This window comes from Nanorana parkeri, unplaced genomic scaffold (genome assembly GCF_000935625.1).
Source record: "Nanorana parkeri isolate BGI_ZX_2015 unplaced genomic scaffold, ASM93562v1 scaffold103, whole genome shotgun sequence".
Taxonomy (NCBI): domain Eukaryota; kingdom Metazoa; phylum Chordata; class Amphibia; order Anura; family Dicroglossidae; genus Nanorana; species Nanorana parkeri.
In genome coordinates, this window is record NW_017306371.1 from 1203266 (window position 1) to 1222320 (window position 19055).

Here is a 19055-nt window from a genome sequence, read left to right on the forward strand (position 1 = left end):
ATGACAGAGGCATGATCTCACCCCGTGATCCTTCATGTCCTCTTCTTCCGAGGAGGGCTCTTCAATGGGGATGCTGATGAGAAGTTTCCCCTAGCGTCGAGGAAGCGTTGAGCTTGAGTCGCGGAGGTGAAACGCCAGGCCTTGCCGTCTTCCGTGGAGAAGCGTAGCACGGCAGGGTATTGGAGCGCAAATCGTATGCGCTGACGAACCAGAGTTTGGCAAACGTCATGGAAGGATTTCCGCAACTTAGACGTTTCCATGGAGTAGTCTGCGAAAAGTAGTAGCTTAAGTCCATCCACTGCAAGGTTGCGTTGAGTGCGATAGGCTTGGAAAATACTTTGTTTATCATAGTAATCCAGGTAGCGCACTATTACAGGTCTAGGTTTGGTGTCATCTCTGGGTGGGCCCAATCTATGCGCCCTCTCAACCTTGCAGGTTGCAGGTAAGCCCAGTGCCTTGGGTATGGTATTGGCGCAGAATGTGCGGAGGTCAATTGGTTTCACAGACTCCGGTATGCCAATCACTCTCAAATTATTGCGCCTGGAGCAGTTTTCCAAGTCATCTACCTTCTCCTGCAGAGTATGTATGCGTTTTGCCATGTCGCCGTATGCACGGTGAGAATCTGTAGCATCATCCTCTATAACACTTATGCGTTGTTCCATAGCCTGTATACTTTTTCCCTGAGCTTCTATGGCGGCATTCATCTTGCCTAAGTGAAGCTGCAGAGTATCGGCAATTATGGCTGCTATGTCTGCTTTGAGGTGTTTGGTCACCTCTGAGGCTATTAATGCATAGTCAATGGCTGTTGTGGCCGCGGATGCGGGGGTTAATTCACCCGCGGAAGTGTCAGTGCCACTCTCCTGCAGCATGTCTTCGGCGGCCATATTGCCTGCATCTGTCTTGTCTCCCCCATCAGAGGATTGCTCTATGAGCGATCTGCGCGCTCGCGGCTGCCGGTCTATGTACCTGTCCATGTCTGGGGGTTGATCGGCAGGCTGTGGGAGACTGGCCGAGTGTGGGAGATGCCCCGGTGTGCAGAGGTAGGTGGATGGCGGGACGGAGCTCCGGGGTACTCGTCTAGATCATCGGGCGCCGGAACCGGAAGTGCTTATACATTTTTTTCAGCACATTTAGTTTGAACTGCCGCAGTCTATGACCGATTTATTTTACTTCTATATCACCCTGTCAGTATATAAGGGAAAATGCACACTGCCCTTTTCTTCTCTCATACACTTCATTCATGGGGCACAGTTCATATCTTTTATCATCCCGTTTTCTGCCCTGCCAAAAAGGGTGTTGTATGGTAGGGCTGTTTAAATCTCAGAGCTGGATGGACAGAAATACAAAATCCTTTGCCAGGTAAAACAGCTCCTTTTTATGTGTATTTCATCTGTGGTTTGCCTGAAGTTATTTTTTAAAGCCGAACTCCAAGCAAACTTTTTTTTATTTTTGAATGGAGTGGGGACAGGCTGTCGGACAGGAAGTACAAAGGGGATTAGGTGACTGACGACTGATCATCTGCTGCGGCTGTACTGATGTTGGGTTTGGAAATATACAGACTGTAGAGAATTCCAGCTTTTTAATTTGCAGACTTGAATTTTCATAAGCCACAGCAAGAGGAGACTGGAAAACAATGATTATTTTCTTGGCACCACTCAGACGTCCATAAATAAATACTGAATTGTATTCCCATTTTGCATTATTCATTTTCTACCCGTCTTCCATTGTCTGGCCTTTTAATTTTTATTTTCTTATCATTTACTCGATTTTCCATCCTCACCTATTCAGTGGTCTTCTGAGTATGTTCATGTAGCAGCATGCATTGATTTGAAATAGAATATGTAAACAAGTATGGGCCTTTCTACATTAAAGGAGTGCATATAGAAGAACATGTTATCACATTCTATATCATTTCTATCTCTACAGCCCCTTGAGGATTTAGCTTCAGACCATTCACTTTGCCCATTGTAGCAGTCTGCCGTCATCTTCCATGGATTCATCTCCAGGTTGTGGCCCATATTGTATTGCGCAGAATAGCCCCTATTGCAGTGCTTGTTCACACCACATCTTATGTTCACACCACATCAGTGTGCTTACACACACTGGTGTTGGGGTGTGTTGACACATGTTCTTGAAACCCCATATGAATTTTCTTGAATAACAAGCTGCAAGACCATGCATCTAAAATAATTAATGCAGGATCTTGCATTGCACTGCACCCCAATCCATTGCTGTGAACAGGCTCTATTGAAAGCAATGTCCATATTTGGCACTTGTATATGGCACACCTTGTATTTGGCACTTGTATATGGCACACGGATGACATACTCTGTTTATCATAGAATTGAATGCGGATTGTTTTGCGTGTACTAAGGTATGTCATAGCTCTTGCCTAGTCACTGACACCTCTGTGCAGACCTTTAGTTAGCACCAATGTATGGCATTTGGGTAATAGCATTGTGACCACTAGATGGAGGTGAGGAGCATAGGAATTTCCATTGCTCCTCGGCTCCATCTATTGCCCATAATGTGCTGCGACTCTTGTTTTAGCTATTCGCTGTGCAAAGTATTTACAAATCAACCCCCTTGAGTTCAACACTAGTGTGTGGCACTTGGGTGACAGTCTCTGTCCAACCTTTGTGTAGATCTTGTATTCAGGACAGAGAGGCAGTCTCTGTTTACCATACAATTGTATAGGAGTAGTCTCGCATTTACTAAAGTATTTCGTTATCTGAACAAAGCGTCATCTCTGAAGATGCATTTTAATGAGTGGGTGCTTTAAGGAAAAGCTTGCCATAGATTTTAGAGGCCTTTGAAGTGCAGAAGCAATCTGATGGCCCCCATGATGGTGTCTTTGGAGCACTCCATAATGTACTACAAGCTTACGTGTTTTTTCAATGAGGGGAATAGGGCTGGCTTATCAGGGAGCATTGGTAGTAATTGGATTTGGTTTTCTAAAGCTGGTCATACACCAATAGCATTTTCTTAAAATAAAATATTTTGGAACATTCCTTCAATTTTCTAATAGTTAAAGTGGTCATTTTAGACCGTAGTGATGAATAACTCAATTTCCTGAAACTCCATTCATTCCAAAATTGAATATTAAAATCAAACACAATTTCGAACGACATTCATCAATTCTCTGATGGCATTATTGAATGTTCTCATGAGATTATTGTTATGAATTTGTATAAAAATCTACCAGTATATAGCCAACTTAACCTGTACCTGTCTCCCAGACAATGGTTAGCCAGAAGTGCCTCCAAACACCTAAAGGCACTATCAGACAATCTGGGGGAAAGGGGACAGGTAGGACAACTATCGTCACCTTGCTGTGGGAATTTTTAGGGTCAAAGGGCAACAGAATTTATTACACTGTATATTATTTTTATAGATGAGATATAGAACATGCCTCATGAATTAGCAGGGTGACGGAGTGGGAGTGACACACTAAAAGTGGTCTGGGAGAAGATAATTATCATCCAGACTTTGGCATTTTAGGGTTAATCATAAAAGCGAAACCATGTTATATTGAGATGGAAATTGAAAATAGAATTGCCTACCTTCATGAAGGCATAAGCAGTACTATGAATTTAACATACCGTATATACTCGAGTATAAGCCGAGATTTTCAGCCCCTTTTTTTGGGTGAAAAGTGCCCCCCCTCGGCTTATACTCGAGTCAGCGCCAGCGCGTCATCTTACTTACCTCGCCGAGCGTCGCGTCACTGCTGCTCGGTGTGCGGCGCTCCGAGCGGGGTCATCTGGCAGTCTCCGGCCACCTAAATTAGGACCCGGAGACTGCCAGATGACCCCGCTCGGAGCGCCGCACACCGAGCAGCAGTGACGCGACGCTCGGCGAGGTAAGTAAGATGACGCGCTGGCGCTGACTCGAGTATAAGCCGTCCCGAATATAAGCCGAGGGTGGGAAATGAGGAAGCTACTGGTAGATAGATACCAATAAAATTACATTAATATTTATTTAAAAGAAAAATAACCTAGCTCTGTAAGTGGAAAAGGGGGTACAGGGCTACATACAGATCATTTAATACATTCATGTTAGTATAATTGTAAATGTATTGTTGCAGGCACTCTATATGTACATGTACTATATACTACATATAGAGTGCACTGAACAATAGATTTACAATTATCCTATGCTAATATGAATGGGTTAAATGATCCGTAGTACATGATATGTAGCCCTGTACCCCCTTTTCCACTTACAGAGCTAGGTTATTTTTCTTTTAAATAAATATTAATGTAATTTTATTGGTATCTATCTACCAGTAGCTTCCTCATTTCCCACCCTCGGCTTATATTCGGGTCAATACTTTTTCCCAGTTTTTTTTGGTAAAATTAGGGACCTCGGCTTATATTCGGGTCAATACTTTTTCCCAGTTTTTTTTGGTAAAATTAGGGACCTCGGCTTATATTCGGGACGGCTTATACTCGAGTATATACGGTAAGTCGTTTGTAGCAGATATAGAATTCATTTTATAGGGTCCTGCGGTGCTGCTTCAAAAATATCTTTATGCTCATTTTATATCTCAGTACTGCGTATGGCACCTATTGATGTGTTTCCTGAGCACTTTTTGAAGGGCTTGAATCACCCTCTGGCTTCTTGTATTTGTTCAGAGATCTACCTACTGTATGTGTCCACGTTTCAATGGAAACCGCAACTCACAATTTATTATGCACTTGAGGAAAAATAACCTTCATGGAGTACAATATTAGAAGTACAGTGTTTGGTCAGAACTACAATGGAAAAACATCTGGGGGTGCTCATTTTAGAGAGTTGCAAAAGAAAATTGTGTAGCCTGGCAGTGGAGAAAGCAGGTAGAATTATGGGGGGCATCAGGCAGGGTTCACCAGGAGGAAGGAGGTCCTGATTCCACTATACAAAGCTTTAGTTAGACCTCATTGAGAATACTGTGTCCACTTCTGAAGACCTTGTATCGATAAGATCTAGCGAGTCTAAGACACGGGCAACAAAAATGGTGAAAGTTCTCGGAGATGAAACCTATTAGGAGAGATTGGAGGAAGTTAATATGTTCAGCCTTGAGGAAAGCAGGGAAGGGGAGACATGACTTGATATGATGAAATATTTAAATACATTAAGGGTGCAGATAAAGTTTAGGAGGGCACTATATACGGTATAAAGATGAGATTAAAAACATGGGGCTTGACCTCAGACAAAGTAACAATAGAAAGTATTATTTTACTGAAAGTGTGGTAGATACTTGGAACACATTTTTGGCAGAGATGGTGAGCCTGTCATCAGTTAGTAAATGTAGACATACTTGGGGTAAACGTGGGTCTAGATTTAGACAAATATGTAAAAAGGTCAGACTCGATGGACCACTTGGTCTTTTTCTGCGTCATTCTTCTCTTTCTTATGATCACACATAACTACACACAAGCATGCTTACACTTGATTTACACAGCCATACATGACATTCATCCAAAGTCCAAGCAGAACATTGCTACAGCTGAAGAACAGATATAGTGACAGTTCAACATCACTACCACTCAGAGCTCTTTGTCCCTGCTGCATCTGTCCTATAGTTTACATCCTAGAGAATGAAACCTGTACTTCGTTACAGAAAACTCCTGCGCAGAAACAAAGACCAGTCAGCTTGCTCTGTCTTCTTGATTAGGTTGACCAGTCTTGTATCTGCCCCCTGTAGTTTTTAGAAGGCGGAGCTGTCTGTAGTGGGTGGGCCCACTGAGTGGATCCCCTGGTTGGTTACCTCTTATGCCCATCCACTCAGTTAGCTGGGTAGAATATGCTAAAAATGTATTGGGGCATGTAGTTCTGTGAAGCTCACCCAGGTCAATAGGGTGTGACAGTGTTTCCTGCAGAACCCTATTCCTGGTGGTCAGAGATCGCTGGAAGTTATCAAGACAATTACATCCCTGGGGAAAATTCCCAATTTTCTGTCTACAGGAGTGATGGATTGAAAATATTTGTACTGCTTGCTGGTGTAAATGGGGAGTGTGCGTGTTTGATGGCAGTAGGGTTTAGCCTGGAGATCAGCTTTAGGAAACCAACAGCTATGTTGAACTTATGGATCCTGTAGTGGAAAACCAGGTTTATTCATTCTTTAGGACATTTCTAAAAATGTATTCTGTGCTGGCTGGGAATTAGTGAAGCACTCAGATGGCTGGCCTCGTGTGGGTTAAAAAGTTGGATTTGGGCTGTGCCTGAGAAAGTATAATTAAGTGTAGTTAAATTATGGGTTACTAATGTGAAAAGAATTTAACTGAAACAGAACTGCAATATTTGTTTTCTTTAAATGTCAACTAAGAGTGACTATACCAATTCTTGTTTGCCAGCCAACAATACTGGTAATTTTTGGGCTGTAGCTAAATCCATTCAGATGTGTTTGGGAGCCTAGCACTATTATCTGCCCTTAGTCCCAGGCATGTGTATAGCCCAGCATTGCATTGCACAGGAAGAGGTGGGTTTAGTTTGTTCTTTAGTTTGACTATTCAGTACACAAAGCCTAAATGCTGGTGTAATGGTGGTGCAGAGTCAGGTATGCAAACTGTATTTAAATTCATGCAGGCGGTTCAGCTTACATACCGACTACTTCTATTGTTCATCTTGGCGTTCGTCTTTTACAGGTGACTGCCTTGCTGCTGAGTCCTTATGCTGGCCAGAATTAAACATATGACCCTGATTGTGTGCTGAAACTTCCCCCCTCCACCACCATTAGTGGAAGCCTACACAGGGTTATATGACAATAACGCGCAGTGCACGGATGGCGAGTTTTTACCTGTAAGCAGTTTTTAGCAAGGCACTCCTCCCTCCTCCTGACTTTATGAAGGCACTGCAGTCTTTATTGTCAGGTTTGTTTTAACTCCTAACCTGAAAAATATACTCAGCACCTTAGGATCTCTGCCGCTGAAAATATGGCAGATTTTACTTTACAATGCCACGGGCAGCCGTGTGCAAGAGCCCTAAATGTGCCATAGCGGCTATTGCAATATTTGGACAGTGTGTGGTGCGAAAGCAAGCTGTATTAAATGCTCGGGCATCTAAAATATCATCAGTTCCAGCTTGCTGCAACTGATGATATGAAGTTTCCAGCTTGCTGCAACTGATATGAAGTTTCCAGCTTGCTGCACGGTATTTAGAAAGGTATTTTGATAAATGGCAATTAAAGGGACCATCATTGAAGTTGGAATTCAAACTCGCAGCTCCAGGAATGCCTGGTGCAAAAACAGCCAGACCTCAGTTTTTTGTTTTTTGATTGGGTTAATATATGTAGTATAGTAGTAGCCTCCTCCTCCCCCCCCCCCTTCCTTTTCCGTATGGGCCAAGCGCAAATATTTGAAATGCTTACTTCCATTGTGTTTCCTTTTGTGTTTGTTATTTTTGCACTTGCAATGTGAACTTGCTACAAAATTTGACTACTCCTGGAAGAGTCAAGAGTCAATTTTCTAGAACAGCTCCCTCCTTCATTGCACACTATAGCCCTCTCCTCTTATATGAGTGTCTAATTACTCTCTTTGCTGATCCAGTTTCTTCACCCTTCACTTTCTTACATAATCTTTTATGCAGCAGCCAGGGGAAGAACGAAGGGAAATACTAGAGTGCCACTTGAGTGACAGGTTCTGCTAGGGCTGCTGACATCACATCCAGCATGGCGGCACCCAGCAGCATCCAGGGGAAGAACGAAGGGAAGTACTAGAGTGCCACTTGAGTGACAGGTTCTGATAGGCAGAGCCAGCTGTCAGTCACGCAGCTGGGCGAATCCCGGCATAATTGTCGGGATCCGCTTCAGCGGCGGCGTCTCAGTATACCGCTCGCGGTATACTGAGCCTAGGGTGACGGGAGGACGCTAGTTTGTGTCCTCCCGTTACCCTAAGGAGAACTATGGGGAAAAGACTTAACCCCATAGTTCTCCGTTAAAGCTGAACTACAGGCAGATATAAAAAATACCACAATAATGCAACTCTGTTGTCCCTAATAAATTATTAACTGTATGTTTTTTATACAATGTAAGTACTTGAACTTGTCTTGATATCAGCCTCTTTTTATCCCCTGTATGGCAGAGCTCAGACTGGGAGAGGGAGGACGGGACTCAGAGCCAGTCAGGTGAACTGCATGCAGATATGCTGAAAAGAAACAAGGTTACAGAAGGAGTGAGCAGAGAGATGATTTCATGAGTCTCCTGCTGCTGCTTCACTGTCCTATTGTAGCACCAAGTGTTGTCACTCTACTGGCTGTTTGATGGGTTGTGTAAACCTCAGAACTGAATGGATTAAAATGTACATCCTTTGGCAGGTAAACAAGCTCTCTCTGATGTTTGCCTGGCATTCAGCTTGAATCATTGCCCGTTGGTTTTCCATATATCATGTTATTATATCTGTGTACTCCTTGGTGAAAGTAGTGCGTTTATGAATTAGTTATGCCTTACAGTCAGGCATACCAGACACGTCCTCAGAATAAAGATCGGTGCAAGCCATTAAATGCGCAGGCCGTATTCGGGGAGGAAACTGCAGGAAAGGAAGCTCCTGGGATATTAACGCTAACGATGCTTTGATAAAGAGGATCGCACTACTAACAAAGTGAAAGATATTTTCTAGGAGTCTTAATTGAAATGTATGTTGACGGACAGGTTGTTGCATTTTATTTCAGACATTAAAGGAATGTTCTTGGACATGAAAGCATTAGTCAAGTTTTCTTCTTTTTCTTACCTCGTGTCTACGTGGAATCCACAAAGCACATAAAAGCTTTCATCCCGACAGCAATATAAAATATACTCTGCGTAGGGCAAATCGAATTCATGTGTAAGATCCGCAAAGTACAAAAGATTTTTATTCCTTTATATTATATCGAGCAAAATCATTACACTTAGAGGATAATAAGGATTTGTTAGACTATTATATATGCGATTGGATGTTTCTTTCGATATAATAATTATAATATATGTACATAATAGTAGGCTATAATATAAGATGGAAATGATGTTACTTTTTTTCTTTCAGGTATCTCTGGGAGAAGTCAGATCCTCTTTGCTGTTGTATTCACCACTCGATACCTAGATCTGTTCACGAACTATATCTCCCTCTATAACACCTCTATGAAGGTAATAGACAATTTTATGTATTGCATGTCATGTTTTGAAATGAAATGGATTAAATCAGGGTAGGCAACCTCAGCACTCTGGCTGTGGTGAAGAATACAAGCCCCTTGAGGCATTGCAAGACTGACCGATACAGGCATGATGGAATATGTAGTTTCACCACAGCTGCAGTGCTGAGGTTGCCTACCCCTGGACTTTTAATTAACGTTTTGGATTTAGTAGGGAAGGGTTAATTGTTGTATGTGCCTCTGCTGGGGAGATTCATCCTTGCTTTAAGTGATGTGTGGGGCCAGTTTTGCCTAGGTTCACCGAAGCCCACACAAAACTGTGACTGACAGTGACACAGACCGCATTAACAAGCTGATGGCCATCACCTACTCTACTAAAAATAAACATATTTGTGTCTGTTGCTGTAGGAGATATTCCCTCACCTCCTATCTGGTGAAACCTTAATGAACCAGCCAAAGTTCACACTGGCTGCACCCTTCCACCCGGCATTCCTCCATCAGCTGATCGATAGAGCAGGTTGAAAATGCTGATCGATAGAGCAGCTGAATGAAGCTTGCAGCAGCTGCAGACTAGCGGCTGCAGGCTCCATTCACGTACAATAGAAACAGCAGGAATTCCTCCATCCATGCTTGTAAGCACTGCTAGAGGAATGTGTTCTATTTTTTTTTTTTTTTCGTTCAGCCCGTGGGTTGAACGAAAAAATAGACACATATATACCCAGGTTGTTTACTTTATAGGCTCTGCTAGCAGTTTGTAATGGTGAAGCACCAGCCTGGACGGCTTAGGCTTTAGGGCATATGAGGGAACTTTTTATAACGCCAACAGTTTGTGCACCGCTTTACAATATAAGGAATTCAATACAATTACAATACAAGTCAAGACAAAATGGTAAGGAGGGCCCTGCCCATGAGGGTTTACAATCTAAAAGGAATGGGCAAGTGATACACGAGTAGGTAGCTGTGTGGGGATGAATTGATTAAGAAAGTGATAGTTCAGTGGTTAGGTTGAGGCGAAATAGGCTTCCCTGAAGAGATGAGTCTTTAGGGATCACCTCTAGGGAAGTCCTGAAGGCGAGCGTCAGAGGAGTTGACAAGGGAGCTAGAGAGCAGGAGGTTTTGGGAGGAGCGGAGCGGACAGTTAGGGTGATACTTTGAGAGGAGGTTTGAGATATAGCCTGGGGCAGAGTTGTGGATAGCTTTGTATGTGATTGTTAATATTTTTTTTATTTTATCCTTAGGGCCGATTGGAAGCCAGTGCAGGGATTGGCAGAGGGGGGTTGTAGACACTGAGCGGTTGGTTAGGTGGATGAGTTTAGCAGCAGCGTTTATAATAGACTGAAGGGGGAATAGGCTGTGTAAAGGTCAGCCAATGAGGAGGGAGTTGCAATAGTCGGCACGAGAGATAACATAGGGGTGTATGAGTAGCTTTGTGGTTTCATTGGTGAAGAAGGGGCATATTTTGGAGATGTTACGAAGGTGAAGGTGGCAGGATTTGGATAGTGATTGGATGTGGGGAAGAAAGATGAGGTCCGAGTCAAGGATGACACCTAGGACTTTGGCATGGGGGGAGAGGGATAGATGTGTTATCAATCCCAAAGGAAAAGTTAAGGGAAGGTGCACGGGGGGGATATGAGTTCAGTTTTTGAAAGGTTGAGCTTTAAGAAGTGTTGTGAAATCCAGACGGATATGTCCGTTAGTAGATTAGTGACACGCAAGGACACTGAGGGGGTGAGTTGTGGAGTGGAAAGATATATTTGAGTGTCATCCACATAGAGATGGTATTGGAAGCCATGTGAGGTTATCAATTGACCAAGGGAGGAGATGTAGACGGAGAAGAGAAGGGGTCCAAGGACAGAGCCTTGGGGGACCCCGATGAAAAGAGGAGAGGAAATGGTAGATTTGTAGGTGACACTTGGGGCGCGCTTAGATAGGTAGGAGGAGAACCATGAGAGGCCAAGCGAGTGGAGTTTTTTTGAGGTGGAATGAGTGGTCAACTGTGTCAAGAGCAGCAGAAAGGTCTAATAGTAATGCAATTTTGTAATGCTGTCATTTGCTCTGTGGTGTGTGAGTGTAAATTGCCCAATTTGATCAACACCAGTTTTAAAGAGAAATAAAAAAGTGTTTTGCAAATGTATTTGTATGTTTTAAAGTTGAACTACGATGAAAAGAGGAGAGGAAATGGTAGATTTGTAGGTGACACTTGGGGCGCGCTTAGATAGGTAGGAGGAGAACCATGAGAGGCCAAGCGAGTGGAGTTTTTTTGAGGTGGAATGAGTGGTCAACTGTGTCAAGAGCAGCAGAAAGGTCTAATAGTAATGCAATTTTGTAATGCTGTCATTTGCTCTGTGGTGTGTGAGTGTAAATTGCCCAATTTGATCAACACCAGTTTTAAAGAGAAATAAAAAAGTGTTTTGCAAATGTATTTGTATGTTTTAAAGTTGAACTAAACTCAAAAGATTTACTATGTTATAGGGAAAATTGTGTCTAAGCAATACCCAGAAACTGTACCATTTGTATTAATTTTCTCCTGAAAAATAGAAGTGCACTTTCTGGTATGTGAGTGTGCCTAGCGACTCCTGTGCCTACAGCTGTATATCTGCTGTGTGAAATATCAGGCACTACTGCCTCTATCTGCTGTCTCAGGAGATTTGGAATGAGTGAAGTCACTCTAAACTAAAATGGGCCGTCACACATACAAGGGAGTATGTGTATTTGCTGTGTAGTATATAGCCCAGATCGATGAATCAGCAAATTGGCGAATCTCTGGTGATTTGTGCCAGTTTTGAGTCCATAATACTACCTGTCATGGTTAAGCCCTGAAGAAGGGAGAGGTCCTTGAGCCCCCAAAATGCATTGACTTTTCTGTGTTTTGTCATTTATGAATCAATTCTGTTATTAAACGTTTTTGGATTCTCTTGCTGTGTTGTCTGGCCCTTGTCTGGACTGTATATAAAGTGCTTAACACGGCATTGCTAGTCAGTGGTGCGGGATGATCAGTGCAGGGAAACTATAGTCAATGACAGTGATTGTCATTTGACTCTCTTCTCATTTTTTATTTTTTTTGGCACATCCTTCAGAGTTCAGTTCCTCTTTAAAGGGAATGCAATCTCCTCTCTAATGCATCTTCTATTGCTCTACTAGCTTAGAAAAGTTGTAAAGGAATTCAAATGGAAAGCCCTATGCCAGGTGAGCTGTATAGGTGCAAAGCACAGGTGGATATTTGCATGCTCTGTCCCACTGACCTGCCTTGCAGCTGATAATATATGTTTTTGAGTACTAAAGAATCCCCATACTGATGATGCCTGCCCTGAGTCCTCAACCTTTCCAGAAGCCTACCCATGTATTTTCCCCATCCTCCCATCAGAGCAGACATTCCCTGTAAGAAACTTTAGTATATGTCTATTACAATTTTTCCTGTTTGTTTTTTCAGCTTGTATATGTTGGAAGTGCTTATGCCACCGTGTGGATGATCTACAGCAAATTCAAAGCCACATATGATGGGAACCATGACACCTTTCGTGTGGAGTTCCTCATTGTCCCGACTGCCATCTTGGCTTTTCTCGTCAACCATGACTTCACTCCTCTAGAGGTAAGGGAAAATGTTAAAGTGTTCTTCCAGACCTGGGTTGTCAGTATGGAAGCCTATGAGTCCAGTGCCCTTTCAGCTTCTTAAAGTAAAGCAATGCTATACAGTGACATATAATTACCTAAATCACTGTTGGCATTACACAGCAGGTTTCTCTAGGTGCTTGCATATCAGGTACTCCTTTGCTCTTTAGTTGTCCAGGTGTCCTGAATCGCATGATTGCTTGTTAAGTCAATACCAGCCCAACGTTCTAAAGTCGAACACCACCTACCTCCACCATTGACTGATCAGGCTGCCCATAACAGTAATGGACCAGTAGCTAGGTATATGAAGTAAAGGGGACAGGACCAGGCCCTTGGCTTAGCAAGCTGGGCCCATGTTCCCATACTACCGTAGATAGGGGTGGCATTCAAGGCATCTGACATGCGGGCATCCAGAGTTGACTCTTGCGGTGGCATTATTTGTCAATTCTTTCCTCCATATACTGCTTCCTTCACTGTAAGTGTACAGTTTAATGTCTCTACAACAGTCAAACAAGTACACACATGCTGATGACCATATTAGAAGGAAAATAAGCATACTCATGTGCTTTTTAAACTGTGGGAGAAAGTCTGAGTGGACACTATTGCGTACATGGAAGGAACTGCAGTATCCCTGGTAAGAACTGAGACTAGGACTTCATTACCATGTGTAATACAGACAGTCCTATTTCATATATGGGGCCCCATATGAATGTATTTGCTGTATACCACTTTAATCCATGAAGTGAGGCTGTCGTTTTGTGATTTATTTTGCAGATCTTGTGGACTTTTTCCATTTATCTGGAGTCTGTTGCTATCCTGCCACAGCTGTTCATGGTCAGCAAGACTGGGGAGGCCGAGACCATAACTAGCCATTATCTCTTTGCTTTGGGAATATACCGTACTCTATATCTCTTCAACTGGATCTGGCGCTACCAGTCTGAGGGATTCTTTGATCTGATTGCAATTGTGGCTGGACTTGTGCAGACCATCCTGTATTGTGACTTCTTTTATCTATATATTACCAAAGGTAAGATATGTAGAGAATAAGTACACTATCATTGCGTCCTAGGTCCATGTCACATCACTGTGTAGCACAGTATTAATAACACAGCAGGTTAGAAAATGAAGGGAAGAATCTCACTGCTTACTGTGGGAAACAGACCATTTTATATCATGTGATGGCTGGACCAGGAGAGGGGTAAAGTATCATGTAGTCCATGGCTACCCGAAATTAGAGAGTAGTCCTTGGCAGAGAATAGTGATAATATAAATGGAATATGGTAATAGCTCTTGGTGGGCTTTACTTTGAGCATGAGTATCCTAGTAGCTGTAGTCAAGATAGATTTCAGTTGTATGAGACCTTCATAGAAGGGAAGCAATACGTTCACTGTATTCTTCCACTTTGTAAGCCTTAACAAATTCTTCAAGAAGAGATCGGCACTCACTTCTCTTCCACTACGCTCTGACTATGCAATGTCCCTCAGCATCCATTACATTTAATGTAGGTCAATGGACCTGCATAAGATGTTATTGGTTTCAGCGGTCCTTAGACCATCAGAGCCGAGAGGAGAAGATGTTGTGTAGACTGGCCTATCAGCCTGGAGAGAACCAGTGGGACAGAGGATCAGGTAAGTAAATCTGCTTTATTTGAGCCCCCTAGGCAAAATCAGCACCTAACGCTTGCAGGGCGGGGGTAGCCCCACTGCAAGGGTTTTGTTTTATTTTTCCCGAAGTTCTTTAAAGCCCAAATCCAGACTCTCTGAGCACTCTCTTCCCCCACAGCGCTCTTGCCTCCCCCTCTGAAAGTCCCCCAGGCAGTATTTTTTTCTTTATTCTAACCTTTTCTAGATGTCTTTAGATTGCTCGTGTGACATGCAGGGTCCCGTTCCTCATCACCAACAAAGATGTAGAAAGCGGCGGCGTGATCGCCACTCTCTGCATCATTACATTCTGTATGCAGGGAACCGTTCTGTATGCAGGGGACACAGAATGTCCTCAGTCTTTGGTGTGACCTGAATGACTGAAGACCTCTAGTGGCAAATGTGATTACTGTGATGGACATTGCTGGTGAGGGAAGAAGAGCTGATTCTTTATTTTAACACCTGCTGGCGGACATAAAAAAGCAGAGTTGGGCTTTATTATGATTGTGTGCATAGAAATGTAAGGCTGGACATACACTTTTCATTTTTTTTCTATTTCAGCGCCACTGGCGAGGAAATAAAGCTTGATTTCCCCATCCAAGCTAAACTATTGTGTTCTGAAAGCAGTGGGTGTGCTGTTGTCACAATACTTGAACAGTAATTGCAGCTGATTGGCTGGAGTCCTGTCCAGATGATAATTTTTAGACCGGTTCCTTCGACAAAAGTGGATTGAAAAATTGACTTTTGTGAAATGGAGGGGCGCCAATGAAGACCACACACTGCTCGGCAGGAAATTGGAGCTGTGTGTGGCCAGCTTAAGACAGGTAGCTGAGTTCAGTGCACCAAGTGCTTTGACTAATAGAAACAAATGATGGGATTTCGTAAGCAGGAAATATATTGGTTTCTGCAGATTACTGTACACAACATGTCATCATTGCTCTGTGAACTTACTGAATGTGCCAGTTGGTATGTGTCTGCCCAGTTGTTGTTATCCTTCGTCTAACCCCGGGTAGGCCATTAACAGACATTAAACTCAATTCACAAAGCTGCCCATTATTTTCCTGATGGCACACCTTGCATACCTCTGAACACTTCATTGACAGTTGAATAAGACGCATTATACAGCCTGCTATGTACGTAGTGGCGTGTTAACTGTTTCTAGTGCCAGTATAACATGGTCAGTCTTCTTTTAGCAGCCATTATGATAATATCAAGGTAAAAAGCAATTCACAAGGATTGCAGCACAGGTTATCGCTCCCTAAAATAACACAAGCCTCAGGCCGAAGATAACCGGGACTTTCAATAGGTGTCTGTTGAGGAAAGAAGTAGTTTGAGGTGGTTCTAGAATAAGGTTTTATGAGATAAAAAAATATTTAGGAGAAAATAAGACTTTTAAAAGTGGCCATGTCATGCAGCAAAATATATATTTTATACACTGAAGTAGTATTTATTTTTGTCAAATGAATGTTTTTAGAAGGCAATTATCATGGGCTCAAATACACTAGTGTTAAAATAACTCCTCCATAACTCCTAGTGAATTGAGACTTGTGGTCTGCATCATCTACATGTTTGACTTGGATGTAGAACTGCTGGATCTTTAGGGGACTTGACTGTGTAAGCCAAACTGTTTCTGATTTGTATTCACACAATTATCAACTTACTCTACATATGGTGGCTGCCATGGAACAAATTATATGTGCAGGTCATATGTATATGAACTACTATGTAAACAATTGCACCTTAACGCTCACTTGTGTGGAAGATGGTAAGTGTTGTATTAACTTAAACTATACCTCAAGGACCCTTTCACACGGGGGGACATCTGTTCCAATCAGTAGGAAATCTGTGAACAGATCCCCAGCTGAATCGGAACAGAACGGATGTTGGACTCGGTGATGATCGCATGTAAACAGACGTATGTCTCTTTTCATCCGCCAGCCCACAGACTAACATGGTGCTTCCAATCAGATCCACCTAAAAAACCGACAAGTGGACCTGATCAGAACAGCTTTTAAAGGAGGTCAACAACTATATTGTATAGAAGATGACATATGTGGTATTAACACAGACTGCACCTCTTAACACCCTCATGTGTGAAAGATGATATGTGTAGTATTGACATGGATTGCACTTTAAAAGAGAGCTATGGCCAAACCTTTTTTGGGGTTAGTTCTCTTTTGCCCCCTCCTCCATCTGTCCCTCCAGTCAGCGATGGAGGAATGAAGAGGGGGCAATCCCTGTGGGGAGCAGTGACGGACAGTCACCACTCACTGCAGGGAGGAGATTGTGAACTGATCGGTCAGCGGTTTGTGAACGCTCAGTTCTCGGACTATAGAGCCGACGTGTGACAGCTGCAGTGTCACACGTTGGCTCTAATTATGGGAATGAGTACATTTCACTCTCCCCATAATTCTCTCTTCTCTTGTGTAGAAGATGTTATATTTAGTATTAAAGCAGATCTTTACCCCCTTTCACTAAAATCACATCAGCATCTTACATCCATTCGCTAAATAAACATATTTTTCTTTTACTTACAATTACAGTTTTTCCACTTCATGGTCCTCTTAGGCATTAGTGATGTAGCCCATTCCTAAGAGATGCATCCTGGGAAGGTTACACCAGCAGTGCATTGCTGGGAAATCTCATCTGTAAACTGCAAAATCTTGTGAGATTTCAGGGAAAGGCATTTTTTCCTTCCCTGAGATGTGCATGGTCACATGTCCTAGTCACATGTGCCGTTGTTCCAGGAAGTAAAGGGAGATGGATTAATCTTCCCTCAGTAAAAATGGCTACTTTGAGATTTGGGAGGAAAATAAATACAAGGTAAAGTAAAGAATATGCCAAGAATACAAAGCCTGTCATTACCTAGAAGTATCAGTTTGTAGATTGTCATTGTTAAACATTTCTAAAGGTGCCTTTTTAAGATAAGGGTTAACATAGACTGCACCTTAACACTCCCTTGTGTAGAAGATGATATATATGTAGTGTTAACACAAAGCGTACCTTAACATTCTCTTGTGTATACAATGATATAGAAGAAGGTGAATGTGGCTGATAGAATTTAAGCTATCTCTTTTTTTTTTTTTTTCTTTATCATTTTCAGTTCTGAAGGGGAAGAAGCTGAGCTTACCAGCATAAGCAGCTAATGCTTGCACGGTCCTCTTCTACAGTGTGAACTCTTACAGTCTCCGCTGAGAGGAGAGGGATGATACAGGGAAAAAGGATTTGTACCACTTCAAGTACAAACTCCAGGGCGCTATGACACAATAAAAACTGAACAGGTGCTGCTTTCCACTTTCTGCTACACCTCAAGAGACACTAAAGAAGAGACTTCTAGAAGACAAAGTGTCACTCTCAAGATGACCTGTGATCACGTCTTACAGAGAGTGGTCTCCATTACGCCCACTGTTTGTAGTTTGGGTCTAACAAACACTTTCAGTATAGATTTCTTCTGTATCTGTTTTCTAATGCCCTTTGTTCTTATTTTCATCCCTTATCTTTTGCTGGAGATGTTGGGGTTTGAAAAACCACAGTTATGTAACCTACTTTTTATTTTATTTTTTAATAGTAATTAAAGCATTCGCAGCCAGTGTAAGAGGCCTGAGTTTCCTTTGGTAAAAAGACGCGTTTCCCTTTTTGCAAATTGCTGGTGTTTTTACAAAAATAGGCAAGAGATGGGATTATAAGCTGTACATTGTTCCTGTAACAGATTCTGTATATTTTTCACGGAAACCTCAAAAATTGAAATTTTGGAAAAAGAATTTTGAAAATCTTTCTATGCAATCTCAAGATTTGTATACATTAAATGATGTTGAATGTTTGAAAACGGTGTTGTCTCTGAACTGCTATGCAGGGAAGTGCCCGGTGGGCTGAAGGGGGGATCAAAAGGATACATTAAAGCTGCACTCTAGACTAATAAATAATACAAATTATTGCAGCTCTGTAATCATTAATACATAATTACATCTATTTTTTAAAATGCAAGCAGTGTAAGTATTAGCCAACGTGTACAGCAGGGCTGGAGTGTGAGAGGAAGTAGTGGCACAAAGAGCAAATCAGTTCATGTACAGAGGGCAAGCATGCTGATATGAGGAGACAGAGAGATGAGCTCATCATTGTGCTGCTTCTCTGCTTCCTTCACTGTCCAGTCACAGGCTGGGCATAGAGGAACTGGGTTGAATACTGTCCACCATATTAGTCCCAGAAGTACTGCGGGGAAAATCTCCAAACTGAAAAATCTTTCAATCTGGAGTTCTGCTTGACATTCTGAGTCTTTTTCTTTTTACTTTGCCAATAGTTTATTCCTGATGAAGACGCCAGGTCTTGCAGGATTGACGATTTCTTATTAGTTATCCTAACCAAGGTCTCCTCATTTTGATTGTTTCATCTGCTATTGGTGAATGGGCCACCTGTACTCTCCATGTCATAGATCAGGGGTGCCCACAAGGTCGATCGCGATCTACCAGTCGAGCGCATAGCGATCACTGGTAGATCTCTGTGTCCTCTCCTCCCGCCGCTTCTCTGGAGCGGGGATCAGAGAAGAAGTGAAGGAACCGGCGGCTGGGGAGGACGGAGACACTGTCACAGAACTAATGCAGAGCGGTGAGGAGAGAGAGAGACGCTCGGCCAGGATCTGACAGCCGGCGCCTCTCTCTCCCCTCACTGCTCGTCCGTTCTGTCACAGCGGCTCCGACACCCCCC

General features: G+C 42.7%; 1 protein-coding gene across 1 annotated transcript in view; it reads left to right on the forward strand.

Annotated features, from left to right (window-relative positions):
* Window positions 1-18106, forward strand: part of KDELR1 (KDEL endoplasmic reticulum protein retention receptor 1) — a 29077-nt gene extending 10971 nt beyond the window's left edge. Inside the window, exons 2-5 of the mRNA XM_018552955.1 lie at window positions 9000-9100; window positions 12536-12694; window positions 13489-13741; window positions 17458-18106. Of these exons, the coding sequence (XP_018408457.1) occupies window positions 9000-9100; window positions 12536-12694; window positions 13489-13741; window positions 17458-17492 (548 nt within the window). The 3' untranslated portion in view covers window positions 17493-18106. The remainder of the gene's footprint in view (window positions 1-8999; window positions 9101-12535; window positions 12695-13488; window positions 13742-17457) is intronic.
* Window positions 18107-19055: the final 949 nt, after the last annotated feature.